This window comes from Sorex fumeus, unplaced genomic scaffold, assembly GCF_029834395.1.
Source record: "Sorex fumeus unplaced genomic scaffold, SorFum_2.1 ptg000002l, whole genome shotgun sequence".
In the NCBI taxonomy this organism is placed as follows: domain Eukaryota; kingdom Metazoa; phylum Chordata; class Mammalia; order Eulipotyphla; family Soricidae; genus Sorex; species Sorex fumeus.
Genome location: NW_026606059.1, coordinates 39,553,135 through 39,579,854, shown reverse-complemented (window position 1 = coordinate 39,579,854; position 26,720 = coordinate 39,553,135). Strand labels below are relative to the sequence as shown.

General features: G+C 36.2%; 1 protein-coding gene across 1 annotated transcript in view; it reads right to left on the bottom strand.

Annotated features, from left to right (window-relative positions):
* Positions 1 to 26,720, bottom strand: part of TOX (thymocyte selection associated high mobility group box) — a 336,255-nt gene that overhangs the window by 148,645 nt on the left and 160,890 nt on the right. Inside the window, exon 2 of the mRNA XM_056139134.1 lies at positions 16,008 to 16,073. Coding sequence (XP_055995109.1) covers positions 16,008 to 16,073 — 66 coding nt within the window. The remainder of the gene's footprint in view (positions 1 to 16,007; positions 16,074 to 26,720) is intronic.

Here is a 26,720-nt window from a genome sequence, read left to right as displayed (position 1 = left end):
AAACTTTTCTATTTCAGGAAACTTCATCACTGTATCACAGTATCACTGTCATCCCGTTTGTCTTCAAATTACTCAAGTGGGCAGCAGTAACGTCTCTATTCCTCCCAGCCCTGAGATTTTAGCAACCTCTTCTTACTCGTCTTTTCCCAACGATTGGAGGCTCTTTCTGGATTAGGGGAATGAGACTATTGTCCTTACTGTATTTGGCATATTGAATACACCACAGGGAGCTTGCCAGGCTCTGCCCAGGCAGAGAGTATCTGGGGGATACTCTCAGGAGCTTGCCGGGATCTCCAAGAGGCATGAATGGGTGGGAAGTGTCTTATAATGTGTCCAGAATGCAGCCTGGAGCATGGCGATGTTTGGGCAGTGGAGGTCAGCTGCAGGGGCTGGGTCTCTTGGGGTGGGAGGGTTCTCACCCGCCCCACAGCCTGGTACAGAGTCCAGTGACCAGGTTCTGGGAGCCTCCTTTTATACTCCCATTTGGGAGGAGCATCCATGAGTTGTGGAAGGTGGCTGATGAGGAGATTATCTGGTGTGGCTTATGACTGTGATCCCTGAGTCATTGGAGACTGGAGGAAGCAGGCAGAGGAGCTCTGTTCTGGGTCATAGCAGGCAACTTCATAGCAGGCAAAAAACTCAGGCATATCAGTTCTTGGTAGTTCATCAACCAGGTAAGTGGTTGGAATAAATTTATAAACCAGTAAACCAAATTTCTGTGTAAGTTTACAGAAAAAGATATAATTTCTGATTTTTTTTCTGGAAAGCTATTAACCCCAGGAGATTCTTGGCCAGGGGTTTAAATTACCAATCAGATAAACACTTTTATAGAGTAGAATCCAGCAACTGAGTCAGGAAAGTGAAAGGGGATCCTTCTGATCTGTTTTGATTTGGTCTATTTAGATCAGAATTTCCAAAATTTATTGTGTGTACTGTTCCTGTTTCAGAAAAAAAAATACTCAGCAGCCCCTGGAGAAATTTATCTTTTATACTGAAAGCAATCCCATGCTCTGAGTTGCACCAGAGTTACTACCACTCCTTGGATCATTTCAGTGCCTGGGTCTGGGGTGCTATCACCCACAGTGCTGGTAAACACTAATGTATTTGTTAGTAATTTGACTGAACCTTTGTCCTTTTCTATATTCACTCATTCTCAGTCCCTATTTCAATGAAAAGGAAAGCTTCTCACTCGATTTCTAGAAGATTTTATTCCCCTGTATGTTTAATTATATACTTACATTCCTTTTTAATCATATTGCTTACATAGTCCATGACCTGAGTATCCTGTTTTCATTATTTTCTCCTTCTGCAATCCACATTTCTTTCTGCTAAAGCCTGTTCCTTTTTATTATTATTCTTATTCTACATTATTACATCTGGAAGTCGGATGTTAATTAGGGTGATTTTTCTTTTGACAAGAGAGAATTCATGTTTTCATACTGTCTAGATAGAGTGTTAAAATATGCCGACCAGAAACAAATAATAATAAAAAAAAATCTATCCCGGATTTTGTCTTTCCTACTCTTTTGTTAAAACCTAGTTTTTTTCTACCAGAGCAGTCTTGTATTTGTTGGTCTCTGTCCACATATTGCAATCATTATACAGAGCATTCAATCTTTGGTGACAAGAAATCCCATAACTCAGAAGAATTCAAAAGATACCATCTTGTACATATCTTTAAATTATGTGATGGCTTCATGCAATCATGCATACGCTAAAATATGGCTATAGTTATAACATTGTAAAATATGTTTCTCATATAGATTTCTATTGAAAGATAAATAAATAGCACTACCATCAAACATATACAGAATGCCTTAATTTTAAATCTGTAACATAATTCCTGAACTTCAGGGTAAAAAAGTCAATGTTTAAACATGTTTCATCTTATATTACTGAAAATCTTTGTTGCATGTTTGAAACAACTGAACAAAAAACAAAGTAAACTCAGTTCAATAGAAAAATAATAAACTTACTATATATGTTTTCAGAAGTTTAGATACTGCATGTAATGATAATTTATACAGAAAACATTTAAACTATTTCAACATTCTCTCTAATTTCTTTTGAGAAGACCTTTAGAAATATGTATTTTTCATATTCTTTTGTCTCTGCATGAACAAGAGTTGGTTGATAGCTCCAGACTATAATGTATCACTGTGGAAAGCTTCGGTCTATTACATAAATCATCTTAACACTCAGCAAGAATCGTCCAACAGTGCCATTGATGTGCTCAAGCCAATGATCCTGCAAACAATTTTTTTGTCTTTCTTCACATGTTAGACAATAGCAATAAATCATCTTCATTTAAAAACACACAATGTACTAATTTTTCAAGCAACAGTTATCAAAATGCAACGTTTGCTAGAAAGAGCATTTATTTTATACGTACTCATTCACTTTTATAGTTTATGCTAAGTACTGGTAGAGAATGTTTCATTTGCCACAAAAACTGTTTGTTGTGTACTGACTATGTGTAACACATCCTGTAAAGTATAATTAGGAATATAAAGAGCTAGAACTCATAATTTGTAACAAAGCATGTGAAACAGTTATAAGAACGTAGCCTTCCACTGTTATGGTCACTGTCCTCCTGCTGTTCATCAATTTGCTGGGGTGGCCCAGTAACGTCTCCATTGTGAGACTTTTTACTGTGTCTGGCATATCAAATATGCCATGGGGAGCTTGCCAGGCTCTGCTGTATTGGCGGGTTACTCTCGGTAGTTTGCCGGGCTCTCTGAGAGGCGCGGAGGAATTGAACCCGGGTCGCCTGGGTTGGTTGTGTGCAAGGCAAATGCCCTATGCGCTGTGCTATCACTTCAGCCCAGCCTTCTACTAAAGAACAATATTCAAAATGCCAAGCTAAGACATATCTGAGTGCAAAAGAGGAAACACCTGAAGTTGGACAAAGAAGGGCTGGTTATAAGTAGAAATTCCTAGATAATGGAGTCTAAGTCCAGACACTTTTTCAGAGCAACTACAGAAATTGTAGAGGGCTTCAAAACCAACCAAAAAATAAGAGCAAACAATGTAGTCCTTAGGTGCAATCACAAGGTCAGGTCTTTGATTTCTAAGAACACTCAAGGACCAGATCGGTACCACCAATCAAAACGATCTTTAGAGTTACAAAACCCCAATTCAAGACTTTAATGGGGAACCAAAGAGGTAGGTGAATAAACTGAGTCCAGATACTGTGTGCAGGAGCCCCTGGTGGACTTTAGAGAATCATGCAGTTCTTGGCACAGCATGAGTCATTGAGCATCTCCAGGTTATACAATCCCAAAACAAAGAGAAAATTTTAAGTCAGAGATGTATAATTTTTTAGCTATAAAATAGTCAGCATTTTTGCAACCTGAAAAATATAAGAATACAGGGCCAACATGGCCCCAGAGAATGTCTGACATTGATTTTTTCCTGGGCTCAGGATTGGGAAAGCTTCGACTCTGAGGCATGTTTGATAGGGCAGAGCCTTGAGGAGTCAGAGGAACTAAACAGAGGGGAACTGGGTAATGCAACATTTCTTTGAATCATGATTTTTTTCTTTTTGGGTCATACCCGGAAATACACAGGGGTTACTCCTGGCTCTGCACTCAGGAATTACCCCTGGTGGTGCTCAGGGGTCCATATTGGATGCTGGGAATCGAACCCGCGTCAGCTTCGTGCAAGGCAAATGCCCTACCCACTGTGCTATCACTCCAGCCCCAGTGAATCATGATTTTTGTGAATCAAGTGCTAGGGTCACTTCTCCAAAGACTTCTAGAAAAGTTCTCAGCGTTTTCATGCAAGCATTTCTCCTGTGTAATTAATAAATAATACTAAAATGAGAAAGAAGTTTGTTTTTTCTCAGTGTTTTTTAGGGCCTCTATGAGTCTCTGAGCCATAATTTTGATGGATATTTTAAAACCAGATGTCTGCAACTGTCATAAGGGCCTTTACCTTTGACTAAAAATAAGTTTCTGGGAAACAAATTATGTACTTCCCCGCAATCCACACAATCCACACCAACACAAGCATGATTAGGGACAGCAGATTGAATGTGGGAGCTTCTTTTGAAACCCTCGTTAGAGTCCAAGGATGTTCTTCCAGTTCCATCTTCAGAGTTTGAAGGGGAGAAGTAAACATTTAATTTTACTGTTTATCCTACAATTTTGAGGATAGGAAAACACCTGACAGTGCTTGGAGAACCATGATTTGCCAGGGATTATGTCTAAGGCACCTTAGTTTGTTAAGATATATATCTGAATTGAGCACACAACTTCAACTGTAAATGCTATTGTAATATTTTTACTTTTCTAATGCTTTAATTTCTGACACTGAATACATACGTTGTAAGAGTCATTATTTTTTTGCATTATGTTATAAATAATTTATGGAACCAGTGGGCTGGAGCGATAGCACAGCGGGTAGGGCGTTCGCCTTACAAGCGGCCAACATGGCCGACCCGAGTTCGATTCCTCCACCCCTCTCGGAGAGCCTGGCAAGCTACTGAGAGTATTCGATATGCCAGACACAGTAACAACAAAGTCTCCAATGGAGACGTTACTGGGCCCGCTCGAGCAAATGGAACCAGTACCCCCAAACCAGAAAATGAGCAAAAAAAATATTACTACACTTGATCTAATCATTTAAGAAAATGAAAGTATTATTAAACAATGAATATATTTCAATTTTTTTTTTCGTTTTTTTTTCCACTTTGGATTTTCTTTTACTTTGGACTTTTACTAACAGATTATGAAGTTAGATCACAGAGCTCTGACTTCAGAGCTAGAAATGCTCTATGCAAATCTCAGCTCTCCTATTAGTGTATATAGTTACTATATTCCTCTAAGCTTTGGTGCCCAAATCTACAAAAGAGGGGAATGAAGATTAAGTTACATAAATAAAAAAGGTAAGTAATCTGAGTGATACGTTGGCTTATAAATCAGTCAATAAATGTTAGCTGCATTATTATTGCATTACCATGTAATGTAATCTTATCATTAAAGTGGAAGATGAATAATTTTGCATGACAATATCATGTTCATTACTGTTTAATTGGCTACATATCATTGTCTGTATGCTCTACAATTTATTCTATCATCTCCCTCTTTGCAAATATTGAATTTGTGATAAACCATACTGTGATTTTAAAAAAAGACTATACATTTCTTTCTATAGGAAGATGTTCTGTAATTCCATATTTATGGCCAAACAGAATCACAAAATGATTGTTTGAGAAAAAATATCCTTAGAAATATTGACCCCTGTTGCAGAAGAGGAAAATCAGACCTTAGAAAATTAAATGATTTGCTTGCATACATAGAACTAGAAGAAGAGAAGAGCAATTCATAGAAATACTATATAGACCTTTTTACATTCGTTAACTGTATGAAATACATGAGCTTTAAATATATTATTTTCAAACATGTAAGTTGTGGATCAGAGAAATAATGCAGTGAGTCAGGAGCTTGTTTTACATTCAGCTGACACAGATTTGATCCCTAGCACTCAGTTTGGTTCCCCAAATTCAACAAGACTGATTCCTGAGTGCAGAACAGGGACTAAATCCTGAGCACTGCCAGGTGTAATCCCCAAAATAAAGAAAGAAAAACTATAAACTAACTAACTAACTAACCATTATAACGTTGGAGTTTTAATAATTTTAACCTGTGTTAAAATGAGTTTTGTTTATGGTCAGGATCTATTTGCTAATATATATATATATATATATATATATCAACTCTTGCTGGTTGCCTAGGTGTATATATATATACATACCTAGGCAACCAGCAAGAGTTGATAATTCAGAGTTGGCTTATTGTTATTTATGCATATTTACAAGTAAAATCTTCTAAATGCACACTACATTATTGTCATTAGGAACATTCTTTCCCATTCTTTCCATTTTTCTCCCCAGCACAAAAATCAAAACTGTGTACATGAACTACATTCCTCAACAATGTTTTTCATAAAGAAGGCAGATTAGCAAAGGACTAGAACCAAACAGAGGGGCTGTGCCATTGTTTCGACTACTTGATCAAGGGGTTAGAATTGAAAAGAGTCTACTGTTTCTACTTATCAAACTCAGAGAGGCAGTTCCTACTGAAGCTTATTAGCTGGAACACCGGTATAAATGCATCCCTAGATTACACTGTGCACTGTCCTCCCTGTTGTTCATCGATTTGCTCGAGCAGGCCCAGTAACGTCTCCATCATGAGACTTGTTGTTATTGTGTTTGGCATATCAAATATGTCACGGATAGCTTGCCAGGCTTTGCCACGCGGGCGAGATCCTCTTGGTAGCTTGCCGGGCAAGTTCATCAAATTTCTTAAAGTTTTTGTTACCAAGAGTGCCTTATGATCAAAGAGGAGCTGAAAATGGAGACCTAGAAAAGAATAACTGAGGCTGATCAAAGAGAGACAGGTTCCTCAATTTCAGAACGATAAGACTTGTCTGTCATCTATTGATTGTCTGGGGATCAATAGCAGGAGGTCTGGGATATTTCTTTTTGTTTTGTTTTGTTTTGCTTTCTCGGTCATGTTCAGTGATGCTCATGGGTTACTCCTGGCTCTTCACTCGGAATTACTTCGGCAGTGCTCGGTTGATCATATGGGATTCTGGGAATCGAACTCAGGTCGGCTGCGTGAAAGGCTGATGTCCTACCTGCTGTGCTATTGCTCCAGCCCTGATATTTCAATGGGAAAATCACCTGTATTCTTAACTTATCCAAATAACAAAAGAATTGAAAGTACAGAGGAAAGGGTGCAATACTAATTGCAAAAGTTGGTAGAGAAGAGAACAAAGAAAATAGCTCTGGATGAAAGAAACTGGAGATAACAAATGAACACCTCATTTTTGCTCAAATCGTGTTTAAAGAAATATGAAATTAAATATGAAGTTATTAATTTTGTAAAGGTGGTCAGATTATCTGTAATTTCATTTGGTTCTACCTACAATGAGTAACACAGTGCAACAATCTCAACAATAACAAAGACTGAGTTTAGTACATCAACATTTTTATATAAATGTTGTAAAAGTTAACATTCGTAAAACATTGTAATGTAAAATAAAATGGAGCTCATTGAAAAAGAACATCATCTAACTTGGGCATTGTGCCTTACCAAGCCCGACTCCTGGCTCTGATATTTTACCATCTTAACTGATTTTGGGTCACCTTCTCTACCTTCCTCATCACTGTCAAACTGTTTTATAGAGTTAATAAGATCATGCAATAAAGGCCCTGCTTAATTAATTCCTTGCAGACACAAGTAACTGCCAACTAACAGATATTATTATTTTAATTATTATTATGGATCAAACTTTTTCATTATGTTGAGAATAGACAGTGGTAATGTAAACTTCCAACTAAAGATTCTTGCTAAACCTTACTATCATCTTTGACAAGCAATAAATTTAGCTGACATCACAGCATAAGAGACAAACAGCTCTGCACTCACAATATTAATGAGATCAGAAGTCCCTGAAGACAATTTATGAATGGCTGCCAGCCCCTGCAATACCCTTGCAATCCTATTGCCAGTCCCCAACCCCATTCTTCCAAAGCCATTTCACTTTCTTGAGTTCAAAAGATAACAACTCAAAGTAGGTTTAGCTGGCATTGAAGAACGGCCTCCTAGAGAATGCTGGAAGCCTTCATCTTATGCAGAGAAGCCATCATTATTGGTGTCAAATTCTGATAACTAGAACTCTTCAGTTTTAGTTCATGCTATTCTATTTGAACAGTTTAATGCTCCATGAAGTAACTTGTCTGACTTTTCGAGTAACAGGATCAATTATCATAACTTACATGCATCAAGCATTGTATACAAAGCATTTTGAAAGACAATTCCAATGAATTTAAAATTATTCCGGTTACTGTTACAAAATTTTATATTCCAGCTATTAAATAACATAGATAAAGATAAAACACAGGAGAAAGAAAAGAAATAAGAATATAAAGAAAGACTAAATTCATACAAGTGGTACAATACGGAAAGTATCATGCTAAGCGAAATGAGTCAGAAAGAGAGGGATAGACATAGAAAGATTGCATTCATCTGGGGGATATAAAGTAACAAAGTATGAGATTAATACCCAAGAATAGCTGAGATCAGCACCAGGAGGATTACTCCATAACTTAGAGGCCAGCCGGGTATCCTAGAGGAAAGGGCAGTTCAGATAGAGAAGGGAGCACCAAATAAAGGATGTTTGGAGGATCCTCCCAGGAGGGGAGATGCATGTCGAAAGCAGACTATGGACTGAACATGTTTGCCACTCAATGCCTCTTTTGCAGACCACAACACCCAAAAGGAGAGAGAGAACACAGGGGATTGCCCTGCCACAGAGACAGGGGGGATGGGGGGATGGGGGTGGGAGGGATATTATCCATGGTGGTGGAAAATGGGCACTGGTGGAGGGATGGGTATCTGATCATTGTATAATTGAAACCAAAGCACAAAAAATTGTAAATCTACAACTTTAAAAAAAATAAAATAAAATAAAATAAAGGGAAAAAAAAAAAAAAAAGAAAGACTAAATTGAAACTCTGTGTGTTTCTGGGAAGACTAGCTAAGTCCTCTCCAAAACCAAGGAACTGAAACTGCTAAGGGAAACTTGACACTTTGTTACAAAGGTGTTTAGGGTGGCAGATGAGGATATAGAGAAGGTCTCAGAAGATACTTGGGTGGGTGGAAATATAACCTCAGCTTTTCCACACCTTAGTGTTATACTAAAAATGGGCAAAGTCACTTCTACTTAATAGACTGGCATATTAAAATGTGAATTCTTGTCTTGGAAATATTGTGCAGATAGATAGGCAACATTATTCAACATATATCTTTTCTTAAAGTGAACCTTGCCTACTTTTTAGTTTATATTTAGTGATGAGTTTATCACACTAGCCTTTACTGGGACAGTGGGGGAGCTACCATTTATATACTGCAAAATATGACAGAAAAGATCATTTAGTTTTCATAATTGTTTACACTAAAGAAAAATATGTAAAAATTATGTTAAATACAATTCTGAACAAGACAAAAGGTTGTGTTCAAAATATGTCAAATGTAACTAGCACAACTGATCAGGCAGTGAAGCTGTCACAGCACCTATCCCAGTGCCTAACTGTCTGGGTGTCACTAGACTGCTGTCCACTGGGCAAACCATCTCCAAATGTAGTTTGATATTTTAGAATCTGTTTTCCCCACCAATGCTATTTCATTCAGATAGTTCAGTAATTTTTATTACTGAAATGCATTTTCCTAGTGGTTGACAAAAACATACTATTAGACAATTATAATAACATTCTCTGCACTCTCGGCAAAACACATCCATTTTCTGAAATAAAAAATGAGTCTTATATTCACAAATCCCACAGCTTGAAAATGTATATGATACACAACATTTAACCTGTCAGCAGCCTCATTAGTGTCAATGAGTAGGAACTGGCAATCAGTAGATGGTATGCTCTACATTTGTTTATGTTTTAAATGTTCCCAAAATAGCTCAGTTAGAGAGGTTGATATAAAACACTTCTACTGGACAAATGAATGTCAGCTTAAATTTTATGGTCTACTTAAAGGATATTTTTTTAAGGAATTCATATTTGTCATGTAAATAATCACGTCTAGCTAACACAGTCAGTACCCAATAAAAACGATAATCATTAAAAAAGACTGAATGTATTAAGGGTCATCTAAAGAACTACCAAATTGATATATGAGTAATCAAAAAATATGTTAAAAGATTGATTTGTGTTTGATCATCAGAACCCTAAGACGTTTATTCGTATGGTGCCTGTATTCAATATCCATATAGCTATTAAGACATTTTTATAAACTGTAAGAAATATGCGAGCTATTTCAAGATATAATACTGAAAAACAGACTTCCATGTAAGAAGCCAATTTAGGAAGAAAACAACATAAACAATAGTAACTTGTGTGCTCAAGTGAAGCATCTTTTTAATTTTGAGTAATGAAGATGTCAAGCCAAATGCTAGAGTAGTTTAACTTAATTAGGTGGCCTATTTTTCCAGGCATCCTTTCATTTCCCATTGAAAACTCAGCTTGTATGCAAGGCAACAAGAGCAATTTTGTCTGTAATGAATACCTCGGGGACTGCACAGAGTAATCATTTGAATGTTACACTGAAGACTGGTTTGAGTAACTAGTTTGAGCTTGTTAAGATGCCAGACTTTGTTGAACTAACTAGATTACTCAAAGCATGGCAGTTTTACCATGTCTGCGGGTCAACGGTCAAAAAGTCAAGTTGACTTTACTACTGAAATTTCTGCCTAAAGGAACCAATCTAAAAGTAATTGGTCTAATTTATAGTTCAAATTTATGTCATGATAATGGAAATTTTATGGCTCAGTGTCAGATTTTATTTTCCAAAAATGCTGTTTTAAAATGTTACATTTCCTGAGCCCTTTTCTCATACCTCATTTTACTCAAACTTTAAGAATTTTCTCATTAGAAAAGCATGTTGTCATTTATGTTTTTGTATTTATAACAGCAAATTTAAATAAATATTGTACAAAAAGGAATTTGATGAGTCCCATGGGTTCTACTTTTACTGTTACTGACAACAATCAGAAGCATGATATGACTATTAAAATAATTGCTAATTATTATCAAGTTTATCATAACATTAATTCTTTGCGTTTTAGACTTGAGCTTCACTGAGGAGGAAGAATCTTCTAGATATTGTCACCTAGATGAAGGACTGCTACTGGAGTAGATGAACAGGCCCAAATTTGTTAAAAAATATGACTTGTAGGGATCAGACGAGATTGGGATAAAAACAATATTTTTACAAACACTTGTAGAATACACAAGATTAAAATCTATGTGAAAGATATTCAACCTACTTACTCATCTTTCAACAATATTGTATAACCTCAGATACAACAGACATAATTCTAGGTAGAATACATTGAGAGAAAAAATAACAGCTCATACTCCCTTCCAGAGCTTACAATCAAAGCATGACAAGGAAATCAGTAGCAATTCCAGTATCTTATATGGCCCAAAGTGGCAAGTGCACCTCAAATAATCTGACTTGGAGATATGAGAGAGGAATAGAGGTTAGTCATAAAGAAGGGTAAAACATGACTCATTGAATAAGTCGGAGGAGAAATGGAAAGATCTAAGTAAGATTAATCGGGATGGGTAAACAAGGTACAGCTACAAAACTAAAATAATGAATAGAAGGAGAGAAACATCTTTAAAATTTAAGCAAAAGAAGCAGAATATATCCAGTTCAGGATGATATAGGGCTGATAAAAAAGAGAGAATCTTCTATAATGGGTAAACATTCATGACATTAACTCATTATCACAGGAAATTTTGGACAAAGAACTGTTTGGAGATGAAAAGACATATGTATAGATATGTTCACAACAGCGCTGTTCATTGTAGACAAGATGAGGAAATAGGCCAGGTGCCCAACAACGCATGAGTGGATGAGGAAACTGTGACATCTATACACAATGGAATACTATTCAGCTATTAGAAAAGATAAAATTTTGCAGCTTGTTGCAGCCTGGATGGAATTGGAGGAAGTCATGCTAAATGAAGTGAATCAGAAAGTGAAAGGTAAATGTCAATCGATCTACTGCATGTGCAGAATATAAAGAAAAAAATAAAAGAATTAAACAGCCCCTAAATGGAAATAAATTCTGAGATATCAACAGACTTTGGAGTTGAGGGGCGAGGATGGTGCGAAGAAGGTAATTGGGGTGTGGTTGGAATCATCTGAAATCACTGATGGAGGGATTGGTGTAGTGTAATGCACTTATAAATAAAGAATTACATATTATTATAAACTATAACATATTAATAAAATAAATAAAATAAAAATTTGGGATGACACGGTGTCATTTTGGGGTGACAAACCACTGTTTGATGAACTAAGATTCTGAGTCTGAACTCTGTGCAGAGAAGTACACATAGGACTTAAAATCAAAATAAAACTCTTATAGGAATGATGTTCTAGATGCATAAATGCTTTCTGAATTGTGTATTAAAAAGGCAAGGTATGAAGTATACATGAAATATTGAGTTGTATAAAAATAATATTTCTTATTGTAAATATTGCTATTTTCATTTTTCATTGTTACTTTTAATCTTGAGATTTGAAGGATTAGGTAAGACAAAGAGTTTGGGTGGAGAATGAAAAAAATATGAAAACAATTTGAAAAGAAGTTAAAATGGGATCTCAGATCATGTTACTTAATATTTACAGTTTACTTAAGTTGCTAAGAATTAGTAATGATCATTAGTTTAGCTTAAAGAGTAACTGTTAATAGGAAAAGGAAGAAACGTGAGAAAGAGGAAGAAAAGAAATGAAGGAGGTATGCATGGAAACCAATTAGAATGAAGCTATTTAAAGGAGTAAATGTCAAAGTCAAGGAAGAAATGAATTATTGAAAATATTTTTCAATCAATTTACCAAAGCTTTTCTATGACCTGACATCAAAAGTTCTGATTCCCTCATATCACAATATACATATATTTTTTTTATAAAACAGGCCATTATTTCACAACCCTTTTCATATTAATCCAACAGTAGCAGGCATGAGAAAAGTTCTCATGTCTAGGAGACTAGTAAAAATGTTAGTTGTGTGGGAACAGGAAGCCATGAAAATTTATATTCTTAAAACTGTCACTGAAGAAAATTTATTGTGCATATTCAAAACTAAAATATAATAACCAACTGTGGTGCTATCAGAAGTTCCAAATAAGATTTTTTCTCTGTTTCTTTAATGAATTTAATTTAAATGATCATTTGAATCAAGAATACAAACACACATAAAAGAAGTACAGAAGATCCTACATTTCTAAATGCTAGAGAAAAGAACTTGAGTTTTTACGGAAGGAGAAGGACATCACAGAATCTATGTCTGTGTGGGTGTGGAAGATTTTGGAGAATCATCAGACAGATAGGGAAGAAAGTTCAATTCTCTTCCGTTTTGTTATTCTGGACTCTGGAAAATTGGTCAAACATAAGAAAGGAGTAAGCTTCCTGTGGACTATTGGTCACAAGTCACCTCTGATTTTTCTTCTATTAGCTTGCAGTTTCACATTTTGCTGCAAACTGTACTACGGAGGAGAACTGGAAGTTCATGGGGTACCAAAAACCATGAACCACATTAGTCAGGGTTTGGAAACAGTGCAAGAATTCTTGCACTGCAAGATTCAAATTCTATCTAGAGTCAGAGAACTTTAAATGTCATTAAAATTAAAACACCGAGTGACCAACATACTTACAGCTATAATAGGAGGAAGCAGACAATATTTAAAGAATTTATCGGAGAGAAATAGAAGTATCATGGGTTTTGATTACACATTTCTCAGGCTTACGATGGAGTAGTATGTCCAATTTAAAAGCTGCCTCTCAATTATAAAGTCGTATACATTTTTTAAAAAAGATTTTATACATTAGTATAAGGAGTACAGAATATGTGTAGTGGACAGTGTCAAAGAGACTGTTGGGGCGATCTAAAAGAATATTATTAATTTTTATAATGTACTTCCATTTCTGGAGCCATTCCAGCAAGGATTTTCTATAGAAATAATTTCAAGTTTAGAATCATGCTATTTGCTTGCAGCAACATCACAGGAGCAGTAGTGCACCATATGTTGCTACTTAGCAACTTAGTCTATAAGTCCCAAAGCATGTACTGATTTGAAAATTGAACAGGAATTATAATTGTTGAGTGATGCTATGAGGCAAGTTGTCTTGGATTACTAAACTATGCAGATGTTTGATGTTATGTAGAAAAAAGAACAAAACTTTTTCTTTTCCTGAAGGATGACTAAAATCTTATTTATGGTTGCTGAAAGGGGCAAATTGATTAAAATCCCCTCAGAGATTACCAGGTAAAGAATTCTGAACACACTCTATTACAGTCAACAAAAGGAATGTTAGATGCAAAATTTAGCAAAGATGAGTCAACTTAAGTAATTTGCAAAGTTTATTTCTCACAAAGTAGGCATTATGTTACCATGATCTATTTTTTTAAATGGCACATTCAAAAACACTTTCATTATTAGTGATATTTTGAATAATCAAAAATTTCTATGTAGCCAAGTAATAAAAATATATTGCTAACAAACCTGCTATATCCTTATAAACTACATAAAATACTTGGAATGCTTACATGATCTCCATAAACTATCACTTGTATTTAAAATATTTTTAGTAGTTCCTAAATGTAATACTAAGAAAATAATTTTAGTTTGACTTTTAAGGGGGATTAACATTATCCATTTCACTTTAATTTAAAAACCTAAGAAGTCAAGCTGTTATACATGCTTTGAATTCCCAATCCTTTATCCCAAAGTCTTCAAGATGGACATAATGATTCTCTGAAAGGGAGCAGCTGCTTTATAACAGCAATCATTTATTGAGTTTGTGTTTCTACTGTTTCAAACAAATTCAATTAGCCCTTACACTTCAAAACCCTAAAGGCACCAAAGAGATGATACTGCGTTGCTTTAATCTAATAGCAATACTAAACTTGTCAGTACAGTTTTGGGATTGATGGTTAGAAGAAAATTAATAGTAACATTTTTCATTTTTTAATCAAACAGTCCTTTTCAGAACTACCTATGCATCTTGGAGGCTCCTTAGCTGAATGCACTCAGTTAAGTAAGAATTTTAAATACAAATCTCTGCCTTCCTAGGTATTCTCAGTGATCCACTCAGTTGAATGAAGAAAATGCAGCCTGATTCTTTGAACTCAGTGGTGACCCTTTCATTTGAACAATATAGTGTAGCTTCCAGAATGGCTGCCGGAAAAAGCAGTCATCAGAACTAACTGCAAAGTTCATAGAGAGGCACGGCTGCCTCTGTTTCGAGTTAAACATGAGGCATTTTGTTCTTTGGGAAATATCAAAGTTCCATAAAATGCACCTTTAACACAAACCTGAGATTTAATTTATTGACAACAAACATGAAGAAAAATAAAAAGTTGTATGATGACTCCAGTTCACTTTCTCCCATTATCAAATATATGTGAATATATATATCTATCTATACATTACAGTGTTAAATTATAACAGTTATGTTAATAGCATATGTGTATGTATATGTTTGCATGCATGTATATATTATTTATATGCATATATACAATTAAAAAACACTGTTATAATTTAACCCTGTAATTACCAATCCATGAACAGTCAAGCAACTGTTTTTACAACTGCAGAAAAAACATATTCGAGTTCACAAAATGCTCCTATGAATTCTCCCTCTTAGTCATTTATTCATTTATTTATTTTCGCTTACAATGTTCTGATAGATTACATCAAAATGATACTCAAAGGTGGTTATAATTTTGCTGTAAATGCCCTCACTGGATTCAGGAGTCTTACTCTAAGTATCCAAAAATAAAGAATCAAGCATTCACTTTTATAAATGTAACCCTTTATGTTTTCACTGGACTTTTGTTGTCTCTTCCCATGATTAAATAGCTTGTCAAACATTCCCAGTGAAATGGATACAATCGTACCCTTGAAAGTTTTCAATCATCTCACACATTTTGGCTTGAGCACTTCCCAATGAACAGATTCTCAAAGCAGCCACACAAGTGCTCACCCGCCATGGGATTTGAGTGATAAACATAACATTTTATTGAAAACTGACCCAATAGTTGATAATTACGATGACTGGTGACACGTGTAGCTTATAATGATTAACATGTCTACAGTCAGAAGCACAAATAACGTGCACCTGTAAAGACTTTATTTCCTAAAGGTAAAACAACTGTTTAGGAAAGATCATGCTGGCAAAACAGCTGCTTGCTGTTCTGGAGAGGAAACAAGGTAGTATCTTTCAACAAATGCCAACTCCGGTGTTTTATCAGCTCTATCTCATTAACTGGAAACAAGGCTTAAATGCTTTGTTTATAAATTATGATTATTCCTGATTGCGGCAGTTACTGATAGTGCTACTCATTTGCAATGCAACTCTTTGAATTTGTTTAATTACAATTTGAAACAAGGCAGAGAAGATTAATTAACCCACCTGGCTGGCTGGCACATAGTCCTGGCTCGGCTCTGTCATGCTCATATACATGTTCTCACCGTCAAACTGCGAACGAAATAATAGTAAACATTCAGCAATCTTGACTGTGTGCATGGGCTTTTTTTGTTTTTGTTTTCCCCACCGTCAAACTGGAAAACAGTAGCCATTTAAAGCAAACAAAAAAGAACCCACAAAAAAATAGTGTGGTTAGGAATACAGAAGGTAAGTCATAGCAAGTGAGCCCCATCTTTTCTTTGATGTTTCTGTTGTCATCCTTCCTGACCCTGGATGTCAGTGATTTGGAGTAATTAGTGCTCTAGTAATTACAGCAAGCAAGCAAGAAATGAATGGTTTCCTTTCATCTGCAATCTGTTTTAAAACAAAATGGCTCATTTTGTGTACCATGTATACATACTGCAGTTCAGTTGTAAAAAAACTATTAAATGAATGGCATGGGTTTTGAAAGGAATAATGAAAAATGCAGTAAGACACAGCTCAACACATTTAGAGTTTAACTCTCAGAAATGAAAATGTGCAGAATTTTCAAAATAGACTATAACTAGCTTCACCATAATAGGCTTATGATTAAAATTTTAACTGTATAATAATATTTGAAAAGAGTACAAGTCTCCAAACCCACAGTTAAGAATGATAAAAACAATGAATCACAATAAAAATATTCAGACTTTAATGAATAAATTTTCCTCTCTGAAGTTTTCAAAGACATGGAATCAAAGTATTAGAAATGCATAGAAATCTATACACAGATTTACAAGTTGGGAACAAGATAGAAGGAATAAATTGATGGGGCAGTGCAATTGCACAACTGTTAAAAATTGCAAGCAACAACAATAACATGCACCTCCTTTCATTATTTGGGATTCTGAAAGCAGTAATCACTACATTCAGACTTAATCCTCAGCTATCTTTAGTCACTTCATAAATGGGCATAGCTTTCCTCTTTTGGTTAGGGGAAGAATTTTCCCTAGGAAAAAATCAAATGGACTAACACCACCAACTTCAAAGAACTGAATATATTTTCACTGCCAGACTAATTTCAGACTTAGAAAGCTAAAAAAAAAAATAAGTTTCATACAGAATAGTGCTATTGATGGAGATAGATACAAGTACACAACAGACACATATTTTAGACTTTCAAACAAAAACATTTTTGACATCACATTTCGCCACCTTTGAGCTGCTCTCATAAGAGGGCTGAATAAGAATTAGCTACGTACTCAAGTGTTTAAACAGTAATCAGCAGCATTGGTTGCCCCAAAGATTCTTAGAAACAAGAGCTATAGGAGTAAGGCCCTTCCCAAAGACACTCGGAGAGTTTAAATTTAAAGAATCAAAGGATTTCTTCAAACATCATGCTGAAAGTATATTTCATGTTGTGCAAACAAACTTACCCATACAGATATGGAATCATTTGTTGAATAATATGGTTAAACTGAACTAGAATTAGCACATCAAGAAAAAACTAGCTGGACATCTTGGTAGCTGCTTTGTCAACTAGCTCAGGAGGTCAGCACTCAAGTGACTTACCCAAGTTGGCCCTTCCATCAGTCAAGTGATTTCTTTCATCCCAAAGACAGTTTACTCCAATCTATTCACCTGTTATTCAGACACAACTCAAAACCTGACTAACAGCATTCTTTAGCATTTCTCCTCCCCTCACCCTACCCCCACATTTGTTTGCAAATGTTTTTGGTGTTAAGATGCCAAAGAACCATTTAAAATATGGACAGCATCTCTGACTATAACAAACTACACTGAACAGAAGTAGTGAAGTGAATCAAATACTCCACCGCCGATGCATATTCTATAAATGTGTTACTTTCTATTTCATCTTTTCTAACTCATTTTCTAAATCTGGTGTCATTCTCAAGCCAACAAACTCAAGCTTTGAAGTTTTGGTTTTAGTCTGTCCAAAGTCTATGCTCACTGAGCATATTCAGTGTCACTGCTTTTGGTAAAGGCACTTTCCTCATAGAGCATCAATGCCGAACTCATAATATGTTAAAAACATATAGTTGTTAAAAAGTTTCTAAAGTAGAGCATTAATAATAAAAGTTATAGAACTACTGGAAAAGCAGTTATTTTTTAGTAGATTCAACTTGATATTTCCTACCTGTCTTTATATGTATCAACTGATACACTCTTCACATAGGCATTGTTTTGAAAATTAAAATTCAAAGTCACTGAAAATTTAAGCTAGATGCTCCAAGTCATACAGCTTTTCAGAAGCAGGTCAAGCATTCAGTCAGGCAGCCTGGCTGTCTAGCACATGTATCAGAATATAAAAATATATTCTGAATCATAAAGATCAGTAAGCTATCAATTCTGAAAATAATTCAATAAATCACCAGAATGTTGGCAGTGTCTCAATAATATTGATATACTGGCCAGAATTTCTATGGTATTTGAGAACTTTTTTTAAAAAGTCATATTGAGGCTGGCAAGAAAAAGTCATCTCTAACTCCTTTAAAATTAACTTTTGAAAGACTGAGAAGTGTGATGGTTAGCTTTGTGTGTCTATATGACTGGGCCACAGGGTTCTCCCAGATACCTTGCTAAAGATATTCTGGGTATGTTCATAAATGTATTTTTTTCAATTAAATGAAATTAGTAAAATGAGTAAAGAAAATCACTCTCCTTCTTGTGGGTGGGTCTTGCCTAAACTGCTGAGGACATTAATAGATGAGAAAGACTGACATTTCTGATGAGTCAGAGTACTCAGCCTGGGCTTTCAGCCCTTTCCTGCCTTCAAACTGGAACTCAAAAATTAGCACTTCTTGGAAGCTAAGTGTGTTGGCCTTTGTACTGGACCTATATGTTGGGTCTTTGTGGTCTCTAGCAACCCAACCAATGATCCTGGGACGTTTTAATTTTTTAATTAATTATTTTTTTAAAATCGAATCACAATGTGACACAGACACAAAATTGTTCATGATAGGATTTCAGTGATATAATGTTCCAACACCCATTAGAATATTTTTAGCCTACATAACAATATGAATCAATTCCTTTAAAAAATACACACACACACACACACACACACACAAAACAGTGTTTCTGTTTTTTTTCCAACTCAAATAGATGGTCTTCAACTAGTATCAAGGTAAGTAGCATCTCCAATTTCTAATTTTCTGTTAGTCTCATAATAATGTAGGTAGATGGAGAAATCACTTCTATTTCACGCTATCAACTACTCTTTCTGGGAGCACAAGTCATGTTGATTTTATTATGAGAGTCTCTGGTCTTGGTATGTCCACTCCCTGTGCCCCAGATCATCCACATGTATTTTCCTTTCTTCTTCCAGAATGCCTCCCTTCCCCTTCATGTGTTGCAATATTTATAAGTCACGAGGCTCCATTTATTTAGCACAGAGTCGGCAACTCCTTGCCTCCTCTCAGCAGCCCTCTGCTTCCCTATAGGTTTCTTGTTAGACAAACTCCACTGGATCAGGAATCTACATTTTAGTCTTCTTTAGCATCCTTCGAGGTAAGGGCCAACACAGTAAGTCATTAAGAAATATTTGTTGCATCTAAACAATAGTTTAGTGGCTAGGGTCCTTGCACATATTGAATCCGGGGTCCATCTCCATCCAGTACCACATGTGGTCCCTCAAGCTCCTCCAGGAGTAATCCCTCTGCACAGAGTCAGGAGAACTGCCCTAAGAACTGCCAGTGAGGCACCTACCCCCCAATTAAGTATTTAGTAACTGTCACTGTCACTGTCTTCCCGTTGTTCATCGATTTGCTCGAGTGGGCCCAGTAACGTCTCCATAGGAGACTTTTGTTGTTACTGTGTTTGGCATATCGAATACATCACGGGTAGCTTGCCAGGCTCTGCCGTGCGGGCGAGATACTCTCGGTAGCTTGCCGGGCTCTCCGAGAGGGGTGGAGGAATCGAACTCAGGTTGGCCATGTTGGCTGTGTGCAAGGCAAATGTCCTACCACTGTGCTATGGAAGTGTATGGATCTAGAGAGATAGTACAGCAGGGAAGGCACTTGCTTTGCATGTGGCCAACCTGTATTTGATCCCTGGGCTTGATCCCTGGCAACTGAGTGCCACAATTCCCTGACCATCCCCAGGAATGATTCCTGAGAAGAGCCAGAAATAAACTCTGAGAACTTCTGGGTTTGTCTCCAAAACCAAAATAACAACAATAATGATAATAACATAAATAATGATTAAAAAGTTTACCTTTCTGGGAAGTCAGTGAGAACAGAAAGAGATTGTACTTTTAGAAAATGATTGAAGATTTTTGAAAGGGGACAACTCAAAAAATTTTACAGTGGACGAACAACTATAGGAGTAGAAATCCTTAAAAATATATATATTTTAAATGTATAGATGTGACAGGATGCCATTACTCAATGATGAATTCAGCACCTCTTCAAAGTTTATGTTTAGCAATAATAATATAGACTGTCCAGAAATCTCTAACTGAAATATATATGAATATATTCCCTTTCTGAAATTTTTTGAGATTTTTTGAGTTGCCAAACAAAACTATCTACATATGTTAGAACAGGCTTAGTCATTTCCTTTGTGTTTGGCGAGATTCTGAGGCCCAGGCAGAAGAATAATTCATAATCTAGGCAGATGCCCATTTCCCTGTAGTTACATTGTTGAACATCAAAACTGTAATTTTTCACATCGCGGGGCATAGCCTTGCAAGCTCCCCATGGTGTATTCGATATGCCAAAAAACAGTAACGAGACGTCATTCCCCTGACCCCGAAAGAGCCTCTAATCGTTGGGAAATACCAGTAAGGAGACGCTGCTAAAATCTCAGGGCTGGGAGGAATAGAGACGTTACTGGCATCTGCTCGAGTAAATCGACGAACAACAAGGGATGACAGTGATACAGTGATACAGTGGATTTTTCACATATTCATTCAACTACTCTCTGTGCAGGAGCTGGTTCCAGAGATCTCACCAGGCCTCACACTAATTCAGCACTCTTAGCGTGCTTCCAGAGATCTCACCAGGCCTCATGCTAATTCAGCACTCTTAGCGGACATCCAGTATCCTGGACTTAGGTCAAGTTGGCATTTGAAATATAATTATTGTGTACATAGCTCTAGAAATTTGGCCATGGGAAAGATCCCTAAGGCATCATATCTGACCCCTCAAATTATGACCTAAAAACCAGCTTTGAGTCAAGGCCCATTTGAGAATAGAATTGAGTTCTGGAATCCTAACAGTAGAGTTTTCCGTAATGACATACTGCCTTCTACTCTATCATTGTCAATGAGGATCAGCCTCTAGGACTATTTGTTTATAAGGCGATAAGTTTGTTTGCATAGACCACAGTCTTGAAGGACAAGTATTTGCATGACATTATTTGCATAGCATTACACAAATGATTCCATTCACTTCATCTGCGTCACATATTAGATGAGTATTATTAATAACTACTTCAATAACATGCTTTTATTAAAATAGCTAGTACATTCCCTTACTTCTGAAGCTTATCAGATATTGTTCTTACAAGTCAACTGAATTTAGCTATAACTTTTCAAAATATATCCAAGGATATCAGAACTTTTAGTTTCCACGTATTCTCTTTTTAAAACCTCAAGCAAAGTTTGAGAGAACAAATGGGCAGACTTATTTAAATCTAAATGTAAATGGCATAAACTCAGGATTAGCCTTTCTGACCAAGTGCTTTTTGTACTCTTTATTGTGTTTTTATTTCAAAGCACCAGGGGATACAATCACATAGAAAGTCATTTATAATCTTCTACTACAGTTTTCTGAAATTGTTTTTAGAGGATATTAACCAAACCCATAATCCCAAAGAGCTTTTAAAGCTAGGTACTTATTATTTCTTCTATTTAAAAACTGAAAACAGACATCCAACACTGTTGGAACACAGTGAGTGATAAGCAAAAGTGGGCTATCCTAGGCTACCCAAACCACTAAAACAAGAACTATCAAAGATAGAACATGAAGAATAAATCAATCACTGGCACTAGGCCAGGAAATGTGATCTTTTTAGGGAAACCATTAGAAGAAAACCAGAAAACTGCTGTTGAGGCAGTGGGGGTGGGGTGGTACTTGATGTAATTCATGAAACAGTGCTACATTGTATCACCTATAAAAGGAAAAACCTTACATTTATGAGTATTTTCTGAAGGAATATTTGATACTTCTTTTTTCCCCTTAAGAGCTAAAAATGGAAATGCTTGTAACATGAAGTTAATTTGACATTTTGTAGAAAATGAATGACAATAAATCATTATGAGAGGGTAATATCCTCAGAATAAAATTCCATTTTTGTATTACTTGACTCAATCTAAAAGTATGTCAAGATTTTTATTGATTTTTTTTTTGTAGGGGAAAACTTGAGGATCGAAGTCAAAAGGCTTTTGCTGTTTCATGTGGAGCAAAGAAAAGCTCTAAGCTTAATGTGAAGAGTGATAGTGTGCTCTTGCTCAGAGCAGTCAAGGTCCTTCATACACACACAGTAGCAAGTATCCAATAAAAACAGGGCTGGGTAAACTCCAACACATACTTCACTGGATCTCATTTTCAAGGAAACAGATCAGGAGACGCTGGGGAGGAAATACTCGTTTATCTCTCTGCTTCAAGAATGAACGAGTCCATTCAAGACGGTCTTAGCTGTCTGAAATCATGCCAGTCAGCTGAATTCAACTAGTCCTGAGTACAGTGGGTCCCTAAAGTAGCTCATAATGAAAGGAAAGGAGACCAGCAGAGTGCTATCAACACCCAAAGAAAAACAAAAGTGGAGGTTCTTAGTCAGTGTTTGGAATGAAAGTGCCTTACAAACTGGGCACACATAGGACGAAACTCAAAAAAGAAGTCCCTCATAGTTGGACTCCTGTCACTTGAACTTGAGTGGTAAACACTCAAATCTGAAAATCTGAGTGGCGAATCTGAGTGGCAAGAAGAGGAAACCTGACCTGAGTGCACCGAGGTTGACTTGGAGGTCTTGGCCACTAGCTGAGGAACAAGAAAGAAAACTGCTCCTGTAACCAGAAATCTACTCCCACATTTAGAATATGTGCCCATTACTAGAATATGTGACCACTCTCTGGACTCTACACTGGAATTGATTCTATATTCCCAAACATATCCTAGTGTGAGATATATAAATATATGTATATATACTTCACGGAAATCTTTAGTAAAAGGTGAAAGGGTACATCATTTGCCTTGCACGTGGCCAACCCAGTCAACCCAGGGGTTTGATTCATTCGTCCCTCTCAGAGAGCCAGCAAACTACCAAGAGTATCTCGCCCACACAGCAAAAACCTGGCAAGTAACCCGTGAGGTATACTGGCAAGGTACCCGTGAGCCAAACACAGTAACAACAAGTCTCACAATGGAGATGTTACTGGGCCTGCTAGAGCAAATCAATGAACAAGAGGATAGTGACAGTGACAGATGTATATATACATTTCTATATTTCATATGTATACACACATACATATTTCATATTTTATAAATATACATATGAACATATATTTGTTTCATATATGTATGCATACATGTGTATATATAAAAAATTGTATATCTTGCCGTATAATTGAAAATTTCAACAATGCTAAGCAGTTACCCTGAATCTATGTGGGTAAACATTACCCTACCTTCAGATGAAGTGACCAATTTTCATAGAGAGAACAGAAGTTTCCCTCTGTTCTCAAGGGTATGACTGTAAAAATATTATTTTTAATTTAATTTTTCATATTTCAGTATTTAAAACATTTTATTGAAGCATCATAATTTACCCTCGAGCGGGCCAGCACAGCGGGTAGGGCGTTCGCCTTACACGCGCGGCCAACATGGCCGACCCGAGTTCGATTCCTCCGCCCCTCTCGGAGAGCCCGGCAAGCTACCGAGAGTATTCGATATGCCAGACACAGTAACAACAAAGTCTCCAATGGAGACGTTACTGGGCCCGCTCGAGCAAATCGACGATCAACGGGAGGGCTTTACCTTACCTTTACCTATCATAATTTACAATGTTATTCATAGTTGAGTTCTGGACATACAATATCGCAGCACCAATCCCACCACTAGTATCAAGTCTGTCCACCAATTTTCCCAGGTTCTCCCCTAAATCCCCACCTCCAATCTCCAAGTCACCCCTCTTGACAGACATTTTTCTAAATTCAGTTGTAAGGTGAGGTTTCTTGATTTCAGTGTTACTGACTCTGCGGTTTGGTCTTGGCTCTATCATTCCTTTGTACTTTAATCCTTGACTTGTCTTCCACTGATTTTCCTCTGTCTCTTCTCTTTGTAAACAAACACCAAACATTTTTAAAGGAGTCATTTTATAGTCACACTTAAGATAATGACACCATCATGGTTCGCACTGGTTTTAAACCTTGGAGGTACTTTCGAATCCCATTAAATATATGAAGCACTTCTGTTTTTGGACAATTTTATAGTATAGTAGATATCACCATTTCCATTTTAGATATGAAAAACTGAGACAAGGAGGAATTAATCAAGTTGTCTATGATGAATCAAATCAGGCTTCCAAGATCTGTTCTGCCTACCTAACCTACATAACAATGTCATGGACATTGGATTTTACTTCCAAAAATAAGTATCATGTAGATCCCTTAAACACAGCCTCTCTTTTGCACAACTAGGGTCCTAGGGTCCACAACCCAGCAGCACTTTATACCAAGAGGTTATTTGCCCTTGGACTAGAGTCAAAGAGGTTATTTCTTCCCTAACATTGTACAGACAGGCTGAGCAATGAACCCTGAGTACAAAGGAAATGTGGTCCATTGAGAGGACTAGTACATGGTGTACCCTTGGGTTCCTTTAAGAAGCAGTGCTTTGCTGTGGAGCTGTGGTTAGCTTGGGGACATGAAATATACTTTTCTTTTTACTTTACTGCCCCCCATTCTTGGTTCTTTTTTCTCTCACTCTCTTTACCCTAGGCTTGCACTCTAAGCACGATCCTATGCGCCTTCAGTACAGGCTCTTCTTCCTGGGGAACTTGGACTGAGGCAAGGCTCAATGACTTTCAGTTAGTAAGTGACACTAATCTCATCCTCTCTTTGTTCAGCTTATATTACATTATATTTAAGAGACATTAATTCTATTTTAAATTCCTGTGCAAAGAAAGAGAAACACTTATGAAACAGCAATAAAGAGAACTAAGAATAATGGAAACATTCCATTTAAAAGGGAAAAATTCAAGTTTCCAGAAAACTTCATTAACTTCACACTTGCAACATAAAGATCCATTTTCATTATGCATTACTAAAGAAAAAGAAGAATATATGAATAAAAGTTAAACCATAGCTCCAAATCCATTCTAGTAAATTTAATGGAAATAAAAACAACTAAATCAAAATATGCATGATACACAGCACTATTTTTAGGTAACAGACCTCCTAAATGTGTCCAAAATTTGAAAATCGAGAGCAATGACTTCAAATTCCTTCCAGGAGTCTTGATTTTGAAAATGTACTCTCTAAAAAAAAAACTTAATTTCTATAAAGCGTTAAGCTGTAAATCTATACTGTACAATTGAACTTAAGAGTAGGTTCAAATGATTCCTTCATAACACTCTCCCAGCTTGTGTTTTAGACAAAAAAAAATAATGCAACAACTTGAGGAGTATATTTAAACATTCTGGCAAGCCTTACCTAAACTCACTTATTTTCACATCATCTCAGCTCTCACCTCATTTACCACAGTACCTAAAATCCTGCATGGATGTGGAATGAAAAGTATGAAAGCAATTACTTTTGGGGGGTTGGCTCTTTTATTACTCATACTCCTTTTTAAGTACAGTGAACATTTTTTAATATATGACTTGCAGAGTAAAAGGTAAGAATATTTTTCTGCACATGTCTGGTCTGGAAGTGCATACCTTGGAATGCCAAAGCAAGAAAAAATATAATAAACTAGATGTTCAAAGCATTGAAAGGTTATGAATCTTAAACAACAGGTATGAAAAATATTAATTTAAGTTAAATGTAGACTGATTAGTGACAATTGAGCAGGATTAAAATGTTTTGAACAGATTTGAGGAAAATAGTTACTGAATAATTTTGAGATTAAAAGTGGTAGTACCAAATAAAAATACAAATTGGAAGGTACAGACCTATTAATATGGAGATTCTCACTTCCCTCTTATTATTACTCAGAAATTAACACTGTACTAACTATAACAATGATGTTACAGAAAGAGGATTGGGTGATTAATATCTCTTAATGTTAGAACAGGTGTTGAAATATATCTTGAAGATATATTGTGAACCAATAGGGATAAAAGGTTTTTAGTCTTGATCCAATCAATTCTTATTGAGAATATATTTCAGATTTGACTTTTTTAGGTTCCAGAGAATTTCTGTTTTCAAATGAAAACATAGTAACTTTTTATTTTTGAGGTCACACCTGGTGGTTCTCATGGTTTACTATGTGCTCTAGAACACCAGGCAGAGATAGAAGACCATATGTGGTCCTGGGGATTGAACCTGGGTCACCCATAAGATGTTGTACTGTACATGTGGAGAAACCCACAGTTAAAGACTTAAAATGTGTCAGTACATTTCAAAATATTACATTAAATACCTGAAAAAAACATTTCAAGTCATTAACTGTGGGTTTGTCCATTGTGAAGAGAAGCAAAGATCTGTGAAGGTATCTCATTTTAAGGATCTTCATAAATCATTTAAGGGAGTTAAGGTGCTTGGATGTGACCAAC